General features: G+C 48.9%; 2 protein-coding genes across 2 annotated transcripts in view; both read right to left on the bottom strand.

The window, feature by feature from the left end:
* EXOC6B (exocyst complex component 6B) overlaps window positions 1-5,261 on the bottom strand; it is a 279,150-nt gene extending 273,889 nt beyond the window's left edge. Inside the window, exon 1 of the mRNA XM_063135856.1 lies at window positions 5,121-5,261. Coding sequence (XP_062991926.1) covers window positions 5,121-5,218 — 98 coding nt within the window. The 5' untranslated portion in view covers window positions 5,219-5,261. The remainder of the gene's footprint in view (window positions 1-5,120) is intronic.
* A 3,989-nt stretch (window positions 5,262-9,250) lies between these two features.
* Window positions 9,251-20,909, bottom strand: SPR (sepiapterin reductase). The gene is made up of 3 exons (XM_063136056.1): window positions 20,579-20,909; window positions 12,707-12,997; window positions 9,251-12,609 (listed from the first exon to the last, which is right to left on the bottom strand). The coding sequence occupies exons 1-3, from the start codon at window positions 20,907-20,909 to the stop codon at window positions 12,419-12,421; spliced, it is 813 nt and encodes a 270-aa protein (XP_062992126.1). The 3' UTR covers window positions 9,251-12,418.
* Window positions 20,910-24,314: the final 3,405 nt, after the last annotated feature.

Raw genomic sequence — 24,314 nt, 5'->3', positions numbered from 1 at the left:
AGGCGGTGACCTGAAAAAGTTTGGGAACCACTGCTTTAGCGTCTTCCTCTGCAAGTGCTCTTCTCAAGGATACCACCCCTCATTCCTTCACACAAAGTTTCAGGCACACCCACCACTCAGGCACACTCACTCACCGGCTCCCTCCCTCCCTCGGCCTTGTTACCTACTTCGAGTTACTTTACAAACCAGAGACATAGCTTAGCTATTCACAAGGATCATGCACTTTTTCCATAAAAGATTTATACCATCTATGGACTAATACATAGTGAACATTTTCAGATACAGAGGCATGAAATACTACATGCATGTGTTAATGTGTAGTAGATCGAATATCCTACTGGTATCCGTAAACACAGTGACTCATATATGACACAAGACTAAATAAACACAGTCCATGAATCATTAAAAACACCAAGACAGCTTTGCAGATTTTTTTTTAAAAAATTGAGCATAATACACATTAACACAAACATTTGATATAATTCCTAGAGTGGTAGTCATGTTAGTCTTTTGCAGCAAAAACAATAGAGACTTGTAGTACCTGAAAGATTAACAAATTTATTCTGACATAAGGTTTCAGGACACTGTTTACTTAAGGTCCTTCAGACAGGTAAAGTAATGTTTTTAGCGAAGTTGATGGCAGAGAACATGACTTCACCTGTCTGATCCACAACTGGAGGGCTGAGACACACTTCTGGGCCACAGTCTGACCTAAGGAATCCCAAATGCTTCTTCTCCACCACTGTTGCCCTGCTAAGGCCGCCCTGTTCCCCGCTCAAGATTTGGCCTTCTGATCCCATGTTTAAAATGAACCCACTTACTTTGACACTCTCTCGCTCTCGCTCTCCTCCCTTCAGACATCTCCCTCTAGCACCTCCTTCTACCATTTCTTCTTTCTCCTGACACATTTGATAAGTTGACTACCCTGATATCCTCTCTGTAAACCGCCCAGAGAGCTTGTGAACCACCCAGAGAGCTTCGGCTAAGGGGCGGTATATAAATGTAATAAATAAATAAATAATAATAATAATAATAATAATAATAATAACAACAACAACAACAACATCAACAACAACCACCATTCCTCCTTGGTCCTGTTCCCTTCCAATTTCTAATTGCCATCTCCCCTGCTATTATCCATCCTCTCCACCCCATTATCTACCTTTTTGTCTCCTTCTGTTCCGCATTCAAACTGTATACTCAAAAAAGAATCCCTTGATACCTCCTCCCTCTCCAACCACGATCCAATTTCTCTTCTTCCCTTTACCCCAAATTCCTGGAGTGTGCTGCTTACTCCCACAGTCTTAATGTTCTCTCACCCCAAGTGTGTTTTTGACCCGCTCTTATCTGGCTTTTGCTCAAGGCTCTCTCCTCTGAGACTGTCCTCATGAAAATCACTTAGGACCTCCTCACTGCCAAATCCAAAGACCTTGTCAATACCTTTGAGGCAGTGGATCACGGTCTCCTACTGGACTCCCTTCATGCTCTTGGTCTGTGTGATTCTGGCCTCAGCTGACTAGATTTCTACTTGTCTAATTACTCTTTCAGTCTCTCCAGAGGAGGAAGCCCTTCCTCCACTTTCTCTCTACTGGGGTCACTCATGGCTCTGCAGGCTGTCCTCTACTCTTCTCTGTATATATGAGGTCTCCAGCAACAGTGCCTGTGGGCACCAATGTGCTCGTGGACACCTCTCTTGATGCCCACCAGCTTCCCTGACCCTCCTGGTTTTTATTTCATTTCTTAAGATTTGTTAAAATTGCAAATCAAAGAACTACCCTCCAGCACAGATACACTCCTAATAAAAAGGCGAGAGAATGTGTAAAGTGCTACAAATCAACAGACAATCTGGAAATATAACAACCGGAATTCTGTATTTCATGCTATGACCAAGTAAAATGTGAAGTAGCTACTACTCTGGTGGAACGTGACAGAAAATTAAAGTACGGTTCTTGTCCGAGTCTCACCAGGAACAACAGAGCTCTCTTGTTCTCGATAAGATCGTCCCTTTGGTATTGATTCACTACGGAACTAACAGGGTCCTCAAAGAAAGAGGCAGCCTGGTATTTGCTCCCAATGAACTGCTACAGGGTAAGGAGACCTTAGACAACTTGTGAGGGAGAAGCTCCAGTAGTGGAACCTCCTGGATTATTATAAGAAAAGTAGGAAGGAAGAGTGACTGGCTCAGAGACTCTGGAGAGAGAGAGAGAGAGACTTCTTTGGTTGTGCCAAAGGCACACACAAGTTTTTGACCCTTGGCTCTCCTGTCCCAAATAGCAGGACTGTCCGTTTTCTAGGTTAATCCCATCCACCACTGTAAGGCAACCCAAGTACCCCACCAAACCACTACAATCTGCTTCTGCTAACATTTTACTTCCCTTCTTACAAATCAAGCCAACCAGGAACAGAAACCCAGGCAGGGGTATGCTCTAGCACAACAGAAGAAAAGCCAATGGAAGGGCCTCAACATTAACCCTTTGCTGAACAATATCCCCTTCCAAATAGAACAATCTACCCATGCAAAAGTGGCTTCTTGTAAGAAAACATAACATATGAAGCAGCCCTAAGACTGTGGGCAAAGGCCTGATCTACAGTAAAAAGTATCAGCCAAGCTGTGATCTCTAGCATTAAAACAGACAAAGCCAGAGATTGCAGGTGTGCCAAGTCCCAACAGGCGCTACACCAGGAACAGGTGCTACACCAGAACAAAATCCACGTAAAACAATTAGGTAGGACCATGCATTTCTTGAAAAATACGCACAAAGTTAAGATACCCAGCACACAGCGTCTCAACCCCCGTAGCAAGCAACCGAAACCCCTTTACCCCATCAAAGTCGCTGTCCACTCCACGGGTTGCTGCAAGGTGCAGGCACACCCACAACAGCAGGGGCAAGAGGGCAGGCACACAATGCTGCCCTTCAAGGAAGGAGCAAGAGGGTAAAAGTTAACTGCATTCTCAAGAATGAAATCAACAGCCCCAGGGCATCGCCTGAATGCACCTGGTGCAGCCACCTCCTGCAGCTAAGCAGATCTGTCTGATCAATGCCTGGATGAAAAACTGTATAGGAAGGCCACGTCTGGATGGACAGTGGGATAGCTGTAATAAATATATGAACTTCACTTTCTAACCAGGGAAGGAAAAGTTAAGGGCTTCCTATATATCAAAACTGAGACAGGACAGGCAACAGCGCCTGGTCAGCCATCCTTACCAGAGGGTAGACTGAGGCACAGCCACTCTCCCAAGGTGCCCAGGTGCAGGCACACCCTCCTCCTTTGTAAAGAATTTTTGGCAAGCCCCTCAAATGGAGCGCACCATGTCCTGCTTTGTTGGTTGCTGGCCGACGGCTGGTTGGCCTCTGTGTGAACACAGTGCTGGACTAGATGGACCCTTGGTCTGATCCAGCATCAGGGCTCCTCTCATGTTCTTAGGGTCCCCTTTTTCAGGGCTTGCATGAGTGGGCAACTTGTGGTCCACCAGATGTTCTGGCCTACAGCACCCATGATCCTTCAGAATTTGGCCCTTAGCAAGAGTTAAGGGCCAAAGCATATGGCGGGCCACCAGTTGCCCAACTCAGGCAGAGGAAGAAGGCTGCCTGCAGGTTCTTCCCTCCAAAGAGCCTTCCTTTGGGAGAGGTCAAGTGAGACTTAGGGCCGCCGGGGGTGGGGGGGAACTGTACAGACCGACACCGGGGGGGGGGGGAACTGTACTGACCGACACCGGGGGGGGTGGAACTGTACTGACTGACACCAGGGGGGGAACTGTACAGACCGACACCGGGGGGGGGAATTGTACTGACCGACATCGGGGGTGGGGAACTGTACTGACTGACACCAGGGGGGGAACTGTACAGACCGACACCAGGGGGGGAATTGTACAGACCGACACCGGGGGTGGGGAACTGTACTGACTGACACCAGGGGGGGAACTGTACAGACCGACACTGGGGGGGGAACTGTACAGACCGACACCAGGGGTGGGGAACTGTACTGACTGACACCAGGGGGGGAACTGTACAGACCGACACCAGGGGGGGAATTGTACAGACCGACACCGGGGGTGGGGAACTGTACTGACTGACACCAGGGGGGGAACTGTACAGACCGACACTGGGGGGGGGAACTGTACTGACCGACACCAGGGGTGGGGAACTGTACTGACTGACACCAGGGGGGGAACTGTACAGACCGACACCGGTGGTGGGGAACTGTACTGACTGACACCAGGGGGGGAACTGTACAGACCGACACCAGGGGGGGGCTGTACAGACCGACACCGGGGGGGGGGGGAACTGTACTGACCGACACCAGGGGGGGAACTGTACAGACCGACACGGGGGGGGAACTGTACAGACCAACACCGGGGGTGGGGAACTGTACAGACCGACACTGGGGGGGGGGGCGGGGGGACTGTACAGACCGACACCAGGGGGGGGGGGACTATACAGACCGACACCGGGGGAGGGGCACCCAAAAAAGCAACGAGGAAAGAGGAAGGAGGTGCAAGTGGCTGAAGAAAGAAAGAAAGAAAGAAAGGAACTCCTGCTGCTGCTGCTGCTGCGAGCCCTGCCCGGGTCCAGGCTTCGGTTCAGGGCCCCCCCTGGATCCACGTGCAGGGTGGGACCGGGCCTGCCTCTGGTCTGCCCTGAGGGCTCCCCTTGTGCTCTTTGCCCCCCCCCCCTCCCGCACCCAGAGCCAGAGGGAAGCTGCGGAGCCCTTCCCGGACCCCGCTCTTCTTCTACGCCCACCCCCACCCCCGCACCCTTTGTAAGCCGGGTCCGTGCAGCTGCGGCCAGTGAGCCTTTCCACCTGCGGACGGGGGGCGGGGGTGTCTAAGGACCCCCTCCCCTCACCCCCAGACCCAAGGCTTTGCAGGTGCCCGAGCGACGTCGGCCTGGACCCGCGGAGGGGGGGGGAAGAGGGGCCCCCACCCCGCCCCGCCCCACCCCTCCCCCCCGGGCTGTGAGGCAGGCAGAGCAGCGGCCCCCGGGGCCAGGGCAGGCAGCGTGAGGGGAACGGGGGGGGCGCTGCCAATTTCGGGCGGGGGGAGGCGGAGGGGGGTCCTCCTCACAGGGCGGGCGGGGGGGTTTCCATGGAGACCGAACGCCCCGGCGGGGGAGGGGCACCTGAGGGTGGGTCCCAGGCAGGCCGTGTCGGTGCTGTCGACCTCGCGCAGGATGCGCTCGTGCTCGGCCGCCGTCTCCAGGCTCTCCAGCTCCGCCATCCCGGCCACAGCGCTGCGGCGCGCCCAGCCCAGCCCAGCCCGACGTAGGCAGGCAGGCAGGCAGGCCGGCCAGCTAGGCCGCGCCCCTCTCCCAGCCGTAACAATGACAACGCCGCGCCCCGCCGCCTGGCCTGTCGGGAAATGTAGTCCTAACCCCCTGGAGGGCGGGAGGTAAATCAAGAGGAACTCGGCGAGCGTTTGGAGGCCGCCGCTGACCGATCTAGCCCTTCGTGTCTCTATGGCGAAGCCCCTTTCTACCTGGCATTGGAAGTGAGCGGAGGTGAGAAGGGAAGTTCCAGTGGAGGCCGGAAGTGCCCCCACCGGGCTGGGCGCGACTCACTCCCTCCCTATCTCTATTGTGGAGCCCAGGAGAAGCGCAGGCGGAGCCCGATCCTGCGAGCGAGGCACAAAGCGCCGCCGTTACACCGCGGGTGGGGTGGCCCGTGGCCCCCGTCTCCTCCTCGGTCCGCCTCCCGCGGAAGGCCCCACGAAGGCCTGGGGGCCACAGGAGGGGAGGGAGGCGGCCAGGTCTCCGCCTTCGGCTGGATCTTGGGGTGATTTGCAGCAGATCGCTCAAGATCCCAGATTCCCCCCGCTGTGGTTTTGTACAACCTCTAGCGCAGCCTTCCTCAACCTGGGGCGCTCCAGATGTGTTGGACTACAACTCCCAGAATGTGTTGGACTGCATTCTGGGAGATGCAGTCCAACACATCTGGAGCGCCCCAGGTTGAGGAAGGCTGCGCTAGCGGGTCTTTCTTATTTATTGCATTGCATTGCATTGCATTGCTCTACGACCCCAATAGCAAAAGCTCTCTGGACGGTTCGCAAAAGTTAAAACCATGAAGACAATGCAAAGCACAACACAAACAACAGTATAAAAAGCCCCCTCAGCCTCCTTCCCGCCCCCCCAGCTGAACAATCCCAGTTGTTGTCACCTTCCCTCATAGGGGCGGTGATGCTCCAGCCCCTTCATGGTTTCAGTTGCCCCTTTTGTGCACTTTTTCCAGCTCTATAGTACCTTTTTTGTAGATGTGGTGACCAGAACTGTACACTGCATTCAGAGTGTGGTGGCACTGTAGATTTGTATCAAGGCAGTATGATAGTGGCAGTTTTATTCTCAATTCCTTTTACTACTAATATACGGTGACCCTATAAAAAGGAGGACAGGGCTCCTGTATATTTAACAGTTGTATAGAAAAGGGGATGAAAGCAGCTGGTGAAATTCCCTCTTATTCACAACTGTTAAAGCTGCAGGAGTGCTGCGTTCTTGACCAGATTCCCTTTTCTATACAACTGTTAAAGATACAGGAGCCCTGTCCTCCTTTCCACATGGTCACCCTAACTAATGCCTAACATAAGAGTTTGCTTTCTTTACATTGTCATCAATCTGTCCACCACAACCCCAAGATCCAGTGGTGTGAGGCTATCCATCACATTTTGCATATCATGTGTATGATCAGGTTGTAGGTGATGAAGAGGGACTGTCACCAGGTGCTGCATGCATGCAAATGACACCTGCTGAAATTCCCTTTTCGATACCACTATTAAAGATACAGAAGCCCTGTCCTCCTTTCCATATGGCCAGCCTACATTTGGGCAAGGCTCCTGTTTTCTGAAGGAAGCCTCCTTTTTTCCAACAGTGTTGTTGACTCTGCACATTAACCATTTTGGTGACCTCTTGGGACTTTGTCCTACTTTTCCCAATCTGTGGTAAACACTCTAGTTGAGCTTCTACTATTGTAGTTTTGAGAACCTCCAAATAGTTTGCAGGGATTTTACCTCTTGACTCCCCCCCCCCTCCCAATTCAACTTCCTTTTAACCAGTTCTCTTATTTTGGAGAAGTTTCCTCTTTTGAAGTTAAATGCAATTCTGTTGGACATCACTGGAAATTTTCCACGTACTTATACATTCAGTTTTATAGCACTGCAATCACTGTTTCCAGTCAGTTCAACAACAGTGGCATCTCACACTAGGTCTTGGGCTTAGGGTTAAATCCAGGCTCACCTCCTATGGGGTATTTGCTCCCAGCACTGCCATCAAATTAAACCCTTTGTATCCGATATGACTCAGTTGCCTGATAACTAATACATAGGCGTGGGATTAACACCACCACTACAGACAAGTTGAACAAAACCAAGAGGTTTATTAAGGGAAGAGAATGTTTTTTTCAAATTACAGGATAGGAATGCTTAAAAGCACTTCAATTAAATAACCTTGGTTACTATAACGAATAAGAGAGACCACCCTGCTAATAAGCTCTCAATGGCTTTCCTCCCAGATCCAGTCCCCCTACTCTCCATCCCAGCCAAGCCCTCGGCTATCAGCCCCTCCGGTTGCCTCTGGGATGAGAGGACCCTGCACCACCAGGGGTCACTTGCTGAAGCTCCGTCTGGCCAGACCTCTGGCTGCATCCCCCTGGCGCTGGGCTCTCCTGCCTGCCTGAAGTATCACCACCACCTCAAAGCCCAGCCTCCTGCTCTCCAGAAGAGCTCCCTTTCTGTTTTCCCAGTTCTCTTCAGCAAACTACTCATAACCCCAACTCCTAGCCGTCCATCTTCCAACTGTCCCTGGCAGACTTCTCCCTGATCCTTTAAAGTCTCCTGGGCAATCATGTTCCTTATGGAACTTCTAACTACCAATCACCTTGGTTGACCCATCTTCCGCACTGAAAACAGACAAAAATATTTAATTCAACTTTTCTGCAATCCTCTTGTCCTCCTTCAACTCCTTCGTTGCCCAATGGTCTAACTGCCTCCCTCTTGACACACTCTTTCAACTGTCTTTTAAGCAGTCCTCATTTTTTAGGAATTCCTTCTTCTGAAGACCTTTCCGATGGAGACCAGTCTAGTCATAACTAGTAACATTCTGTTGGCAGGGAAAGATGGTGGGTCCGTCCCCCCCCCCCCCGACTCCCAGACACAACTTTAGTCTCAAAAACTGTAAACTGCCATTGCAAATGTTGGAATTTGGTCAACTGGCAGCTGTTCTTTGTTGGTTTATTGATTTGGCTGATGTTTTAACAACCTGTTTTCATGTTTTGATAATTATTTTGTATTTTACTGTTATTAGCCACCTTGAGTGCCACCTGATGGAAAGGCAGGATACAACAAATAGTCAAAGAACACCTAATTTCCTTGAATGAGTTCAAATCTCCAGGGCCCGATGAACTGCATCCTAGAGTAATGAAGGAGCTAGCGGAAGAACTCTCAGAACCTTTGTCTATTATCTTTGCAAAATCATGGAAGACGGGTGAGGTGCCAGACGACTGGAGGAGGGCTAACGTTGTCCCTATCTTCAAAAAGGGCAAAAAGAAGGAACCTGGGAACTACAGACCAGTCAGTCTGACATCCATCCCTGGGAAAATTCTGGAGCAGATTATAAAGAAGTCAATCTGTAAACACCTTGAAATCAATGCAGTGATTACTAGAAGCCAACATGGATTTGTCAGGAACAAATCCTGTCAGACTAATTTGATCTCATTTTTTGATCGGCCAACCTCCCTTGTGGACTGTAGGAATGCTGTAGACGTCATATATCTTGACTTCAGCAAAGCTTTTGACAAAGTGCCCCATGATATTCTGAATAACAAACTAGCTAAAAGTGGGCTAGATGGAATAACTATTAGGTGGATTCACAGTTGGCTACAGAATCGGACTCAAAGGGTAGTTATCAATGGAACCTTCTCAAACTGGGGAGAGGCAACGAATGGAGTACCGCAGGGCTCAGCCCTGGGCCCAGTGGTCTTCAACATTTTTATTAATGATTTGGATGAGGAGTTGCAGGGAACGCTTATCAAATTTGCAGATGACACAAAATTGGGTGTGATAGCTAATACCCTGGAAGACAGAAACAAACGTCAAAGTGATCTTGATAGGCTGGAGTGCTGGGCTGAAAACAACAGAATGAAATTTAATAGGGATGAATGAAATTTAATTAGGAAATAGAAACCAAATGCACAGTTACAAGATGGGGGATACTTGGCTCAGCAATACTACAAACGAGAAGGATCTTGGAATTGTTGTAGATCACAAACTGAATATGAGCCAACAGTGCGATATGGCTGCAAGAAAAGCAAATGCTATTTTAGATTGCATTAATAGAAGTATAGCTTCCAAATCACGTGAGGTACTGGTTCTTCTCTATTCGGCCCTGGTTAGGCCTCATCTAGAGTATTACATCCAGTTCTGGGCTCCACAATTCAAGAAGGACGCAGACAAGCTGGAGCGTGTTCAGAGGAGGGCAACCAAGATGATCGGGGGTCTGGAAACAAAGGCCTATGAAGAGAGACTGAAAGAACTGGGCATGTTTAGCCTGGAGAAGACAAGATTGAGGGGAGACACGAGAGCACTCTTCAAATACTTCAAAGGTTGTCACACAGAGGAGGGCCAGGATCTCTTCTCGATCCTCCCAGAGTGCGGGACACGGAATAACGGGCACAGCATTGAAAAAAATATCCCACAGCTCTTTTGGGCATTGTGTTTTGCCTGGATATCTGGCCTAGGGAAGTGCTTTGGCAGCAGAGACAGACCCAGCAATGACACCAGCTATATGTAAATTTGGTCCTGTTCAACTTCAGAATCTACCCAAATGGATCCGAAACACCCTGGTGGGGAACCAGTACTGATCCAAACAGACAAACATCCAATCCCAATGGATAAGCATCACCACAGACATAATTGTATATAGCATTTTTTTTTATTTTAGAAAATTGCAAAAAAGCAATGGCGGTGGTTATATAAGAGTAAATAAACTAAACATAATTGTTAAACTCCCCCTTTACCTCCCCCTGCACATTATTTGAATATGAAAGCTAAGCTAAAGGATTGCTAATTACCTCTAGGCACGCGAAGAATAAAAGTAGAAGTTTGAGTGAAAGAGAAAACCCAAGACTTGGAAAGAATTCTAACTTCAGGAACTATTCTAAGTTCTAACTTCAGAAAAATATTAGAAGTTCTAAAATCTAAAAGCTTAAAAAGATCAATAGTTACCCAAATCCTCAGGTCTGTTGGTCCAAAGAAAATCAGAGGCGAATCAGGCCAAAATGTTAAGCGACCTGCAGCCCTCGCTACCTGTGCTTTCTATACACTTGTTCTGGTCAAAGGTGGGGCCCCCAATGAGTGATGAGACCACCATCTTCCAACCACAAATGGGATGAATAAGTGATTAGACCACCACTCACCAATCAGAAGTTAGGTGCCAAATGTAAGAAGGTCCACAGCCTTTCCTCAGGACCAGGACCAGTTTTCTATTTCAGAAGAGGGATACCAATCAACCACATGTCTTCCATTTCTCCATAGCGAGGCTGAATTCTAGCCTTTACCATGAAGAGTGGCAGTTGTTAGATACAGAGATAGCTCAAATGGATTGGGCCAGTAACACCCCTAATTCACTGCAAGGGTTGAAAAGACACAGCAATAGAGCCCTGCAGGCGTTGGAGCCCTGCAGAATAAATGTATCAAAGATTAAAGTTACCCCCTGATTGCCAACTTTCTGAATATTCCCTGGAACTCTGTGAGAAGGTCTTGTGGTAAAGGCACATCAAAAGCTCCTTGGCCCATTGACTCCATCAGAGACACAACAGCTAGAGGGAGACTTTTAACTCAAAAGTTTAGTAAGAGAGACTCTCCTAGTTACAGCACTAGCAGTATTCAAACAGAGCAGAAACAACTGGGGAAGAGCTCATTCTGACAACCACCTGTCAGGGATGCTTTAGGATGGATTCCTGCATTGAGCAGGGGGTTGGACTCGATGGCCTCGTGGGCCCCTTCCAACTCTGCTATTCTATGATTCTATGATTCGCCAGGAGAATTTTCTCCCCTTTCATCTTTCGGTATAGACTGACACCGGGCAGGTAAGTAATCCCCACCCCACCCCAGTTTGTCTCCGCCAGCGACCCCCCGGAGAAACAGTGCCCACAGCTGCCAAATCTTTCACTGCTGTCTCCTCCCAGTACCTTCCCAAGAGACACCGACTTCTCCCGTCCTCTGTAGTAAAGTTAGTTGAGGCCTTTTTGGAGCTGGTCCTTAAAGGGGCAATGTAGTAAGAACAGACGGTCTCTTCTCTCCCCAACAAGTTGACCAGATAGAGGAGGAGCAGTTGGCGTTTCCCTTGTAAAAAGCCGTTCACCTCTCTTGCCTGGTCTCCCTGGCTCCTGCAGAGTTGCCTCTCTGTATGTCTCTCGCTCGCCCGCTTCTCTGTCTCCCACCCCCACTTGCCCCCCTTTCCTCCTCTTTTATCCAGTACTGGCTGGCTTTTCCTCCTAGTAATGCTTTCACCCTCCTCCAGGTGACTGTCATCAAAGTGATAAACGCAGTCCTCAAGCCTGTGCTGACCAGAGCTGCTTGCAGCTGTCCCACCACTGCCAGACTCAATGAGCCTCTTGTCTGGAAGGGCGTGGGGGTCTCTGGCAATGCAGTGATGGGGCTGATGGGTGCTGTGTAAGAGGCGGAGAGCCCCTCACAAGCTCCTTCACCATCAATAATCCTTTACCATCCCCCACCTGGTTACTGTGTGGAAAATCTCTTTGAGAATGCTTTAAGCCTACTACAGAACAGTTACACCAGATGCCTTTATTCCTCATGCTACCTCCTACCCAGAATGGAGCAAAACTCTTTCCCCGTGCAATAAAGGGCACAGAAAATACAATTCTGTATGGCTCTTTCTCATGCTTGAATCCCTTCCCTTCATATAATCGTTTTGAACTTTGCAAATGCTTCCATGACACCCGCAGATACAAGACTGTACAGCAGTCATTGCATGAAGGAAGAAATTAGAATGCAACAATTCCTATACTTCTGGCAGTAGAGAGCAACAATGAAGGGTTACTTGCAAAGGAGAAAAATCCAAGGGTGACCCTATGAAAAGGAGGACAGGGCTCCTGCAGCTTTAACAGTTGCATAGAAAAGGGAATTTTAGCAGGTGTCATTTGTATATATGGGGAACCTGGTGAAATCCCCTCTTCATCACAGCAGTTAAAGCTGCAGGAGCTATACTAGAGTGACCAGATTTAAAAGAGGGCAGGGCCCCTGCAACTTTAACTGTTCTGATGAAGAGGGAATTTCACCAGGTTCCCCATATATACAAATGACACCTGCTGAAATGCCTTTTCAATACAACTGTTAAAGATACAGGAGCCCTGTCCTCCTTTCCATAGGGTCACCCTAAAATCCAAGATAGTGCTGGGAGAAGAATGGCATTTCTCAGATGTCATAGAAGTCAACATGAGCCCCTGATTCAAACGTGTTTGCAAGGAGAAGATTCAACAGCTTTTGGGACGATACATCACAGTCTAGCAGTTGCCCACACTGTTTCATGTGAAGGAACTTCTGCCTCATCTCTGGGTCCCCTGATCTAGTGCGCGCCACTTCTTGCATATCGGTGTCCAGGGGGCCTGAAGGAAGGAAGAAAGGAAGGACCAATTAGAGTGACCAGTCAAAGATGGTGGCTGGGAGGGCAAGAAGGGCAGCCAGCACACACACCCCACTCACCTGGCGCATAGCTAAGCACCCTGACATCCGGCTCTTCTGCTGCTAGAACCTGGAACATCATATTCCGGGCCGCCTTCCCAGTGCAGTAGAGCGTCCAGGTCTTGAAGGGTTTCAGGGCGCAGAGCGAGGAGATGTTGATGACCATTCGGCACAAGCCAGGCTGCGCAGGAAAAACCTTCAGAATGGAGGAAGTCAGGCACAGTGCAGAGACAACATTGAAGGCCAAGTAGTTGCTGACTTCAGCTGGGCTGGTGAAGTCCAAGAAGGATTTCGAAACATCACCAAGTGATCCTAGAGGAGAAAGAAACAGAAGATTGCATGCTCACCCATAAGCCCTCCATGGGAACTGAATGCCCAGAAAAATCTATGGAATGGGAACTGGCCAGGTTTGCTCCAAATTTAAATAAAGTCACTCTAAGGCAAGCATTGAAGATCCAGGTTCACAGCCAGTAAAAGCATCATTTGGGGACTGCAAGAGCCACACTGTGTGACTGCTGCGAAAAAGGAAAATTCTGTGTTTGGCATAATTAGGAAAGGCATCACAAATAAAACTGCCAAGATCACGCTGCCCTTATACAAATCCAGGGTGCAACCACACTTGGAATATGGTGCACAGTTTGGCCTCCACAACTAAAAAAGGGCATTGTGGAGTTGGAAAGATTGCAGAAAAGGAGAAATAAAATGATCAAGGGGCCACAATAACTCCCCTATCAGGACAGGTTAGAATGTCTTGGACTTAGCTTAGAAAAGAGGTGAGTAATGGGAGACATGATAGAACTGTACAAAATTATACATGGAGTGAAGAGAGTGGATAGGGAGACATGTTTTTCTCTTTCTCATAATACTAGAGCCCAGTGGGGTCATCCCATGAAAGTCATTAGGGAGAGATGCAGGACAAATCAAAAGAAGGACTTCTTCACACACCAGTTTGGATGGCTTTAAAGGGTCACCATCAATACCTCCAGCATCAGAGGCTGTATGCCCAGGCACACCAGTTGCAGGGGGACACAACCAGGAGGGGGCTCTTGCACTTACGTCTTATGATTTTATATGCTCTTTTAATCAATTGTATGTATTTGGTTTATACTGTATTGTACTAATGTTGTTCCCCGCCTCGATCCAAAGGGAGAGGTGGGTATTATTATTATTTGTGGCCCTCCTATTGGGACATCTGGTTTGCTGTTGTTTGAACAGAATGCTGGAATAGATGGACCTTTAAGAGAGAGAGAACTGGAGGCACCAATACAAAGAGGGGGCATTAGCCTAAACAGAATAATAGAATCATAGAATAGCAGAGTTGGAAGGGGCCTACAAGGCCATCGAGTCCAACCCCCTACTCAGTGCAGGAATCCACCCTAAAGCATCCCTGACAGATGCTTGTCCAGCTGCCTCTTGAAGGCCTCTAGTGTGGGAGAGCCCACAACCTCCCTAGGTAACTGATTCCATTGTCGTACTGCTCTAACAGTCAGGAAGTTTTTCCTGATGTCCAGCTGGAATCTGGCTTCCTTTAACTTGAGCCCGTTATTCCGTGTCTTGCACTCTAGGAGGATTGAGAAGAGATCCTGGCCCTCCTCTGGGTGACAACCTTTTAAGTATTTGAAGAGTGCTATCATGTCTCCCCTCAATCTTCTCTTCTCCAGGTGAAACATGCCCAGTTCTTTCAGTCTCTCTTCATAGGGCTTCGTTTCCAGACCCCTGATCATCCTGGTGATCAGGGGTCTGGAAAGAAGAGCCCTGATGCTGGATCAGACCAAGGGTCCATCTAGTCCAGTGCTCTGTTCAGACAGTGGCCAACCAGCCATTGGCTAGGGACCAACAAGGCAGGACGTGGTGCAGCAGCTACAGCTGAGCTTTCCCCAAGCCAGTGCCCTCCGGATGTGTTGGATTAGAACTCCCAGTGGATGCTGGAAATTGTAGTCCAACTAATCTAGAAGACAATAGGTTGGGCAAGGCTGAGCTATTGGCCTGGATGGTCTCTGGTTGTCCCAGAGAAGAGGGTTCTCCAAGAAGGGGGTAGACAAAGCAAGACCTTAAAATTACATTAAACATGGAAGAGGATATTGCTGACTGAGCAGGGCTAATTGCTACAGGAAGGTAGATATCACATCCGCTCTTGAAACATTAAGGGATAAGAGCAATCACATGTCATCACATGCCTCCTGACTTAAGGCACATAAAGAAGAACACTAAATGAAAAATTTGTTTCCCCGTCATAACCTTTGAACATCTGCCACACATAAATGAAGTGGGAAAGGAAATGGCAAAAGGGTGGACAGTTTTTGGGCAAAGAGGGGAGCTAGATTAGTCAGGGAGCTTCTTTCCTATTTTTGCATGCAGGAACTCAGCATGAGGGGGACAAGCTGACATATGGAAGAGGCAGGGACCAAACTCAGCCTAACAGGACAGAGGCGAGGAGCAAGTCGACAAATGTGCCAAGCTTTAGCGGTTTCCGAGCGGTGCTTTTATTCCTTCCTGAGGGATCTTTCTGAAGCTAGAACTACATCTGAACCTTCCACAAACGGAAGTGGGCAAATCCGAAGCAACAACCCTGCTGTGATCCTTGCTGCGGACTTCAGAACTACAAGCATGAGCATGACATGTAACAATAAAAGTGTATTTATAGGACACAGTGTGAATACAATATGCTCTACAGCACACAGCCCCATAAAGAGCATATGGCACTTTTCAGAGAAGCTCATAACCTAAACATCTGACACAAGGGTAAAACAGTGAAAGGGGAGGCAGGGCGCTCACCCGGGAAGGAAGGAACATCAGCACGTTAAGAGCCCTGAGGCTGGATCAGACCAAGGGTCCATCTAGTCCGGCATTCCGTTCACCCAGCAGCCAACCACTTGCCCACTGGAAACCCAGGACATGAGTGCAAGAGCACCTTCCTGGAATCCATTAGCCTCTGGGGGCGGCCCATTTAACCACTTCACCCTTGCATAGGGGAAAGGCTGCCAAAAGTCATTTTCTTAATAGAAAATGATCTGACCGTGACAAGGGGGCAGATGTTAATTCCCCCACTTTCAGGTCACCATCCTTCTGCCCAATCGAGAAAACCAAATCAAGTGTGTGTCCCTTTGCATGCGTTGGGCCGATGACATGTTGAGACAGTCCCATAGTTGTCTTGGCAGCCATGAAGTCCTGCACCATCCCAGATACAGGAGCCTCAGCATGGAAGTTGAGATCCCCCAGAACCATCATCCTGGGGGTTCTCAACACCAGGTCTGTGTACATAGGCATACTGCCTCTACTACTAGAGGTAGCACGTAGCCAACATGGTTTTAATTTCTGTGAACTGCCCAGAGAGCTTCAGATATTGGGCGGTGTAGAAATGCAATAAATAAATAAATCAGGAGTAGTAGTCACTGATAGCTGCCTCCTCCTCCTCCTCCAGGAATTTATCCAACCCCCTTTTAAAGCCATCCAAATTGGCCATAACTACATCGTATGGTAGTGCATTGCAGAATTTAACTCTGCACTGTGTGAAGATGGCCTTCCTCTTATCTCTCTGGAATCTCCCATCAATCAGCTTCATGGGAGAATGACCCCACTGGGTTCTCGTATTACAGGAGAGAGAGGGAAATTAAATAGACCGGGAACAGGGCTGATGGGATTAATACATAGTGACAGTGAAAATGAAGATGCCCCAACAACCATAGTGGAAGACAGTTAAACCCTGTAGAAATAGATAACTGGTTTTCATTATATCATGCACATTTCTTGGGTTGCTAAATTATGTCAACAGTTTTCAGTACCTCTGGAGGTTTTTCTTTAATAATTACGAAAAACGTACATGCCATTGTCTTTAAATTTTTACATATATTGCAATAAAAAATTCTATGTAACATTTAAATCACTGTAAGTGTTCTTTTATCCACCCACCCCACCAGTTCAAATGCATCAGGTCAAATATTTGTGGTGTATTGGGACAAAGAATTAACACGAAGTACTTTTTTTTAGCGTTGTTCACTAAATACAAATAAAATAAACTTGCTCAATTAGATCTCTCTAGGGCAGAGGGGGGCAACTTGTGGCCCTCCAGATGTTTTGGCCTATGGATCCCATCAGCTCTAGCCAACATAGTCAATGGTGAGGGATGATGGATCAAAATGGCTGAAGGGCCACCAGTTGCCCAGCTCTCCAGGGCATCAGAACATTTTCCAACACAAACTCACAATTTTCCTATGCAAACGATGCTATTCCATTCAATCCAATTCAAAATTTTCCGGAAAACCCATATCAAAGGCTGTTTTACCACAAAGATCAACCATGCCACAAGAAAACAGATCTCTCGTGCCAGACAACAGTCTTTAAAGAAAGACCCCATCCCCATCACACAAAATAACCTAAGAACAAGTGCCAGATTCGATCATTTTTGTCTGTCTCCTCTGCCAAGACTCTTGTTCATGCATTGGTTATTTCTCGGTTGGACTACTGCAACCTTCTTCTCACTGGCCTTCCTTCTTCTCACATCAATCCGTTGGTTTCTGTTCACCACTCTGCTGCTAAGATCATCTTCTTGGCTCGCCGCTCTGACCATGTAACTCCACTTCTGAAATCTCTTCATTGGCTTCCAATTCACCTCAGAATCCAATATAAACTTCTCCTGTTGACCTACAAAGCGTTTCACTGTCTAGCTCCTTCCTATCTTTCCTCTCTCATCTCACACTATTGCCCCACTCGTGCTCTTCGCTCCTTTGATGCCATGTTTCTCACCTGCCCAAGGGTCTCTCCTTCCCTTGCTCGGCTTCGTCCATTTTCTTCCGCTGCCCCTTACGCATGGAACGCTCTTCCAGAACATCTGAGATCCACAAGTTCAATCGCAGCTTTTAAAGCTCAGCTAAAAACTTTTCTTTTTCCTAAAGCCTTTAAAACTTGATGTTGCTTGGACTTTATACTGTTAGTTCTACCCTACCCTGTGCCTGTTTACCCTACCCAGTGCTTGTTTGCATTCTCTTCCCCTCCTCATTGCTTTACTATGATTTTATTAGATTGTAAGCCTATGTGGCAGGGTCTTGCGATTTACTGTTTTACTCTGTACAGCACCATGTACATTGATGGTGCTATATAAATAATAATAATAATAATAATAATAATAACAACACCCCCTTTCCTGTGTCTGTCGTCGCAGGCTTCAATTGAGGCCCCGGTTGAAGCCAGACCGGGGCCTCAACTGAAGCCTGCGACAGACGCAGGTAAGCGTCCCTCCTCCCTGCTCCCTTACCTGCCTCCGCTGCATAGATGGCACCACCGGTAGCTCCTTCCTATCTTTCCTCTCTCATCTCACACTATTGCCCCACTCGTGCTCTTCGCTCCTTTGATGCCATGTTTCTCACCTGCCCAAGGGTCTCTCCTTCCCTTGCTCGACTTCGTCCATTTTCTTCCGCTGCCCCTTACGCATGGAACACTCTTCCAGAACATTTGCGAACTACAAGTTCAATTGCAGCTTTTAAAGCTCAGCTAAAAACTTTTCTTTTCTCTAAAGCTTTTAGAACTTGATTTTGATCTGACTTTTATATTGTTAGTTTTACTCTACCCTGTGCCTGTTTGGTGCATTCTCTTCCCCTTCTTATTGTTTTATTATGATCCTATTAGAATGTAAGCCTATGTGGCAGGGTTTTGCTATTTTATTGTTTTACTCTGTACAGCACCATGTACACTGATGGTGCTAAATAAATAAATAAATAAATAAAATGTTGGGCCAAACTATTGCAACAGTTTTCAAACTGGGAAGGATTCTGCAACCTGGATTCAAACATTACAATCTGTAGGAGAATCCAGGAACCTTTTCAAAATATACAGATTTCGTAGTTTCACAGAAAACAGGTTATTTTACAGCTTTATCAAAAAGTGATTTACATAACTTTTATTATTAAGCCCAGAGTGGGTTTATTATTATTTATTATTATTAATTTAATTTATATACCGCCCTTCCTCCCAAGGAAGATCTTGCACAGAGAAGAGTCTGGAGAAATAAGTGTAATTCTGAATTAAAAGCTTTTAAATAAACAAACAGCTAAACATTAGCTTGGATCCAAAAGGTCACAGAGCAAACTTTTTCACACAGAGCTAGGGCGGTCCACAAGGAAAGTGAAAACAAATCCAAAGTTGTTCTTCCACTTGCTCAAGAAGTAGTATGAGAATTGATATCAAATTTACCTATGTGCAACAGCACACAGAGTCCCTGGCTAGCACAAGCAGTTGGAGAAACACACTGGCAGCTATTTTCATTCTATAGCTTCGGATCCAAGCCTGCATATTCGAGTGATAAACATGCTAACGCACCACATAAACCACACTGTGCCTCATGAATTATAGCAACCAAGCAGACTGACACACCCAGAGCAAATTGCTTTCAGGTAAAGTAACATGCCCAACAGCCATGGCCCTCACCCAGAATATAAATGTATTTATTACATTTATATACCGCCTCATAGCTAGAGAGAGATAGGTAGGATCTTCACTACTACTTTAAAACGGTTTATAACAGTAGTGACAACTGTTGGGGCCCAGGAGGACACACTCCATAGTACGGCTGTGCTCCGCTTCTCTTCAATTCAGAGAAGCAGGAGCGAGGCGGCCTAATTCGCCTCCGGAAAAGGCGGAGGCGAAGAGGGGGGGGGCTGAGGATCGGGGCGAAGAGGATCGCCTCAATCCGGAGCTCCGCCTGCAGGTAAGTGGGGGGGAGGGGGACTCATCTGGCGCTGCTGGCACCACCATCCAAGCGGCGGTGGTGGCGGCGGCGCCAGGTAAGGGAGCGGGGAGGAGGGACGCTTACCTGCATCCGTCAAGGGCTTCAATTGAGGCCCCGGTTGAAGCCGGAAGTGAAGGCCAAGGCCTCTTCAGGCTTCAACCAGGGCCTCAATTGAAGCCCGTGATGGACGCAGGTAAGGGGGTGGGGGAGCTGGCCTACCTGGTGCCACCGGTGGTGCCATCTATGCAGCGGAGGCAGGTAAGGGAGCAGGGAGGAGGGACGCTTACCTGCGTCTGTCGCAGGCTTCAGTTGAGGCCCCGGTCCGGCTTCAACCGGGGCCTCAATTGAAGCCTGCGACGACAGACACAGGAAAGGGGGTGTTATTATTATTATTATTATTATTATTATTATTATTTATATAGCACCATCAATGTAGATGGTGCTGTACAGAGTAAAACAGTAAATCGCAAGACCCTGCCACATAGGCTTACAATCTAATAAAATCATAGTAAAGCAATGAGGAGGGGAAGAGAATGCAAACAAGCACTGGGTAGGGTAAACAGGCACAGGGTAGGGTAGAACTAACAGTATAAAGTCCAAGCAACATCAAGTTTTAAAGGCTTTAGGAAAAAGAAAAGTTTTTAGCTGAGCTTTAAAAGCTGCGATTGAACTTGTGGATCTCAGATGTTCTGGAAGAGCGTTCCAGGCGTAAGGGGCAGCAGAGGAAAATGGACGAAGCCGAGCAAGGGAAGTAGAGACCCTTGGGTAGGTGAGAAACATGGCATCAGAGGAGAAAAGAGCACGAGCGGGGTGGCAACGGCGGCGAAGCCAGATCTCCGCAGAGCAGTGCGAAGCGGATTGGGCCCGATCCGGATTTTCCAGATCGGGCCACATTAGGGGGTCCGTGCACAGCCCTACTCCATATACCGTTTTCAAACCGTTTTCAACCTGTCATATCCTGCTTAGTATAGATCTGGCCAGAAGAGAGAGAGATGCCACCCTCTGCACATGCTCCACACACCAGGCATCGCTTTGTACCCCTCTCGCAGGTCTCCCCTCGGCCTCGTTTTCCCCAACAACCCAAACGATCCCCGCAGCTGCCGCCGCCGCCGCCGCCTTCCCTGCGAGGGGAGCCGCTCCGCTTCCCCGCCGCCCGCCCCTCCCTCGCTCACCGGCGTTGTTGATGAGCAGCAGCCGCTCGAGGCGCCCCCCCGCCCCGCCGAGCGCCCGGCCGGCCTGGACCACGCGCTGCAGCCCCTCGTCCGAGGCCAGGTCGGCGGGCACGGCCGTTACGCGCAGCGCCGGGCACGAGGCGCGCAGCTCGCCCTCCAGCTCGCCCAGCGCGGCCGCCGAGCGCGCCACCAGCAGCAGCGCCGAGCCGGGCGCCAGCCGCGGGGCCAGCGCGCCGGCCAGGCTCCGGCCGAAGCCCCGCGAGGCGCCCGTCAGGATGCACAGGGCCCGGCCCAGCCCCGCCGCCGCCGCCGCCTCCGCAGCCCCGGCCATGGCGGCGCCCGGCAGCAGGCAGCGGGCGCGGCGGGCGCGGCTTCGGCAAATGCGCCTTTACGCGGCGGCGGCGGCGGCAGCAGGAGGCGGCGAATTGGCCGCCCGGAGCCACGCGCAGGGGGCCGCCCCTCCCCTTAACCCGGGCCGGCCGGGAAAGCCCTCCCCCGAGCCAGGGGCAGCCCAAGGGCTCCGCAGGGCGGTGGGCGGAGCGGCCAGCCCTGCCTGCTCGTGGCGGGCGCGGGGAACGCGCGAGCGGGCGGCTGTGCAGCAGGCAGCCCCGTGCCCGGCCGGCTGCTGGGGTTGCCGCGGCGGGCAGCTGACCGGCCACCGTGGGAGCCGAACGCTGGCCTAGAGGCCCCGGGCGCCTCCTGTCCTGTTCCAACGGGCCCGATAGAGGCGCACTTTACCCAGTTGGCGGCCTCGCCGCTGGAGCCCTGCTGCTGGGCCAGACCAGAAGCCCTTCGACGGGCGGCGGCGGAATCAGCGCAGACGGAGCGTACAGCAAGGAGAAAGCACCAATGCGAATGAGGCAGCGTCGCCTTTCCGAGAATGCGCTCCTTTCCATTCTCAATGTTTGCCAGGTCTTTCCCTCCCCTTTAAATCCCCATCCATTTGCACAACTGGAAAAAGGAGCCAAACAGGGGTTGTGTTAGGGTTAAAAAACCCAACCAGAAAGGAGGGAACAGGAAAACCAGACAAGTGCAGATTCAGTGAACATTCTTGATTGAACTACACGTGTAGGAGGAAACTCACCCTCCAGGGATGGAAGACGAGCTTCTCTGCCCATCATCCACAACCAACCTCTTTTATAACATCCCCTGACCCTCCTGATGAGCTCATGGCTCCTCCCTTCTCCCATCCCTTCTTGATTGCAGAGTTATACATTTTCCATAAATGAAACTATTTCTAACAGCTAACAACACATAATATTGCGACAACTGTGCCCTGTTTGTGTAACTTACTGTACCAGGTAAGCCCCCCATGCAAGGGCGGGAGAAGATGACTTTGCTGATCATTGGGGTGGTTTTCATGATAACAAGGAGCGGTGCACCAAAGTGTCTGGGAACATGGCAACTTGGATTCGGGATCCAAGCCTTAGCAGCTGTGTTTTTGGAAATGGCTACATTTGACCAGGCAAATTAGGGGCATTCCCTACAGGGGTGGAAAGTGCAGAGCAACCTTGAGCAACTGGCCAACTGCATTCTGATGACTCTTTATTAATGAAAGAGGGGAAGGGAGGGGTCTGGTGGCAGAGCCCTGAGCGCTTGGTGTACACTTTCCCCAGAGAAAGGGGGTCTTTTGATCACCTTAACAGTTGGAGCCCTTTGCCTATGATGAAAGGCTGATGTAGAAAACAGAGGACTCACAGCCCAGCATGTTCACACGTTCAGGAAAGTTTGGAAACCATGGCCCAAGGGGCTTGCTCAGCCCAGCAGCTCTGAGTCATGGCTGCATATATTCAGAAGATGAAAAATGAACCAAATATGCACAGAAGCAGCCCTGAAATAATTTCCCCCTCTTGATTAGAAGGAAGCCTCCTCAGGGTGTAAGTAGGAGAAATTGAACACTCTGAAAAGGGTTTTACAACTTTGCCAAGCTGAGAAACCCACTCATTCTCCAGAAGTTCTCTCTGTTATTTATTTATTTATTTATTTATTGCATTTCTATACCACCCAATAGCCAAAGCTCTTATATTTTAATTGATGACTCTGGTAGTGATCCATCCCACTGTTTTCAGTCATGAGCGGCAGTTCGCCATATTTGGCAATTCTCCTTCCATTTTTCTGTTTCAGCGTGATAGACATGACATCAGAGCCTTTGTACAAAACGTGTCAAAACCTGGAGTTTTGTGCAGTTACTGCTGGTTTTCTGACCTTTAGCACCTGGGCCCTTGATACTGGATTCCTAGGACTCCTGCTACTATTTAGTGTAGGCTACCTTTTCTTGGTTGAACTATTCTCTTGTAAAAAGCAGTGGCAGGAACTTCAGGAGGTCCAAGGGGCCGTGACACACACAAACACACACCATCATCTATACAGCCTAAACTAAAGAGTAGAAGAACACATTTCTTTCTCAGGGGCATCACACAATATTACAAAAAACACCACCATACTTAAAAATGGTGAATGATGGCCACTGTCAATGTAGAATCATTGAATAGTAGAGTTGGAAGGTGCCTATAAGGCCATCAAGTCCAACCCCCCTGCTCATTGCAGGAATCTACCTTAAAGCACATCTGACAGCTGCCTCTTGAAGGCCTCTAGTGTGGGAGAGCCCACAACCTCCCTAGGTTATTGGTTCCATTGTCATACTGCTCTAACAGTCAGGGAGTTTTTCCTGATCACCAGCTGGAATCTGGCTTCCTGTAACTTGAGCCCATTATTCCATGTCCTGCACTCTGGGAGGATCGAGAAGAGATCCTGGCCCTCCTCTGTGTGACAACCTTTCAAGTATTTGAAGAGTGCTCTCATATCTCCCCTCAATCTTCTCTTCTCCAGGCTAAACATGCCCAGTTCCTTCGGTCTCTCCTCATAGGGCTTTGTTTCCAGACCCCTGATCATCCTGGTTGCCCTCCTCTGAACATGCTCCAGCTTGTCTGCATCCTTCTTGAAGTGCCCAGAACTGGACGCAATACTCTAGATAAGGCCTAACCAGAGCTGAATAGAGAGGAACCAGTACCTCATCCAATTTGGAAGCTATACTTCTATTAATGCAGCCCAAAATAGCATTGGCCTTTCTTGCAGCCATATCGCACTGTTGGCTCATATTCAGCTTGTGATCTATAACAATTCCAAGATCCTTCTCGTTTGTAGTATTGCTGAGACAAGTATCCCCCATCTTGTAACTGTGTATTTGGTTTCTATTTCCTAGATGTAGAACTTGGCATTTATCCCTATTAAATTTCATTCTGTTGTTTTTAGCCCAGTGCTCCAGCCTATCAAGATCACTTTGAAGTTTGTTTCTGTCTTCCAGGGTATTAGCTATCCCACCCAATTTTGTGTCATCTGCAAACTTGATAAGGATTCCCTGCACCTCCTCATCCAAATCATTAATAAAAATGTTAAAGAGCACTGGGCCGAGGACTGAGCCCTGCAGTACCCCACTCATTACCTTCCCCCAGTTTGAGAAAGTCCCGTTGATAAGCACTCTTTGAGTCCAATTCTGTAGCCAACTGTGAATCCACCTAATAGTTGTTCCATCTAGCCCACTTTTAGCTAGTTTGTTAATCAGAATATTATCGGGCACTTTGTCAAAAGCTTTGCTGAAGACAAGATATATGACGTCTACAGCATTCCCATACTCCACAAGGGAGGTTACCCGATCAAAAAAATGAGACCAAATTAGTCTGACAGGATTTGTTTTTAACAAATCCATGCTGGCTTCTAGTAATCACTGCATTGTTTT

The sequence above is a fragment of the Elgaria multicarinata genome, chromosome 10 (genome assembly GCF_023053635.1).
Source record: "Elgaria multicarinata webbii isolate HBS135686 ecotype San Diego chromosome 10, rElgMul1.1.pri, whole genome shotgun sequence".
NCBI lineage: Eukaryota > Metazoa > Chordata > Lepidosauria > Squamata > Anguidae > Elgaria > Elgaria multicarinata.
The sequence above is the reverse complement of the archived record's forward strand: the minus strand, read 5'-3'. Positions and strand labels throughout refer to the sequence as shown.

What these genes read in the sequence shown, in the direction of transcription:
- SPR (XM_063136056.1), bottom strand. Translation starts at nt 20,909, where the DNA reads ATGGCCGGGGCTGCGGAGGCGGCGGCGGCGGCGGGGCTGGGCCGGGCC. An exon ending in GCTGCTCATCAACAACGCCG is followed by an intron (nt 12,998 to 20,578) that starts GTGAGCGAGGGA and finishes TTTCTCCTCTAG; the next exon opens with GATCACTTGGTGATGTTTCG. An exon ending in GGTGCTTAGCTATGCGCCAG is followed by an intron (nt 12,610 to 12,706) that starts GTGAGTGGGGTG and finishes TCCTTCCTTCAG; the next exon opens with GCCCCCTGGACACCGATATG.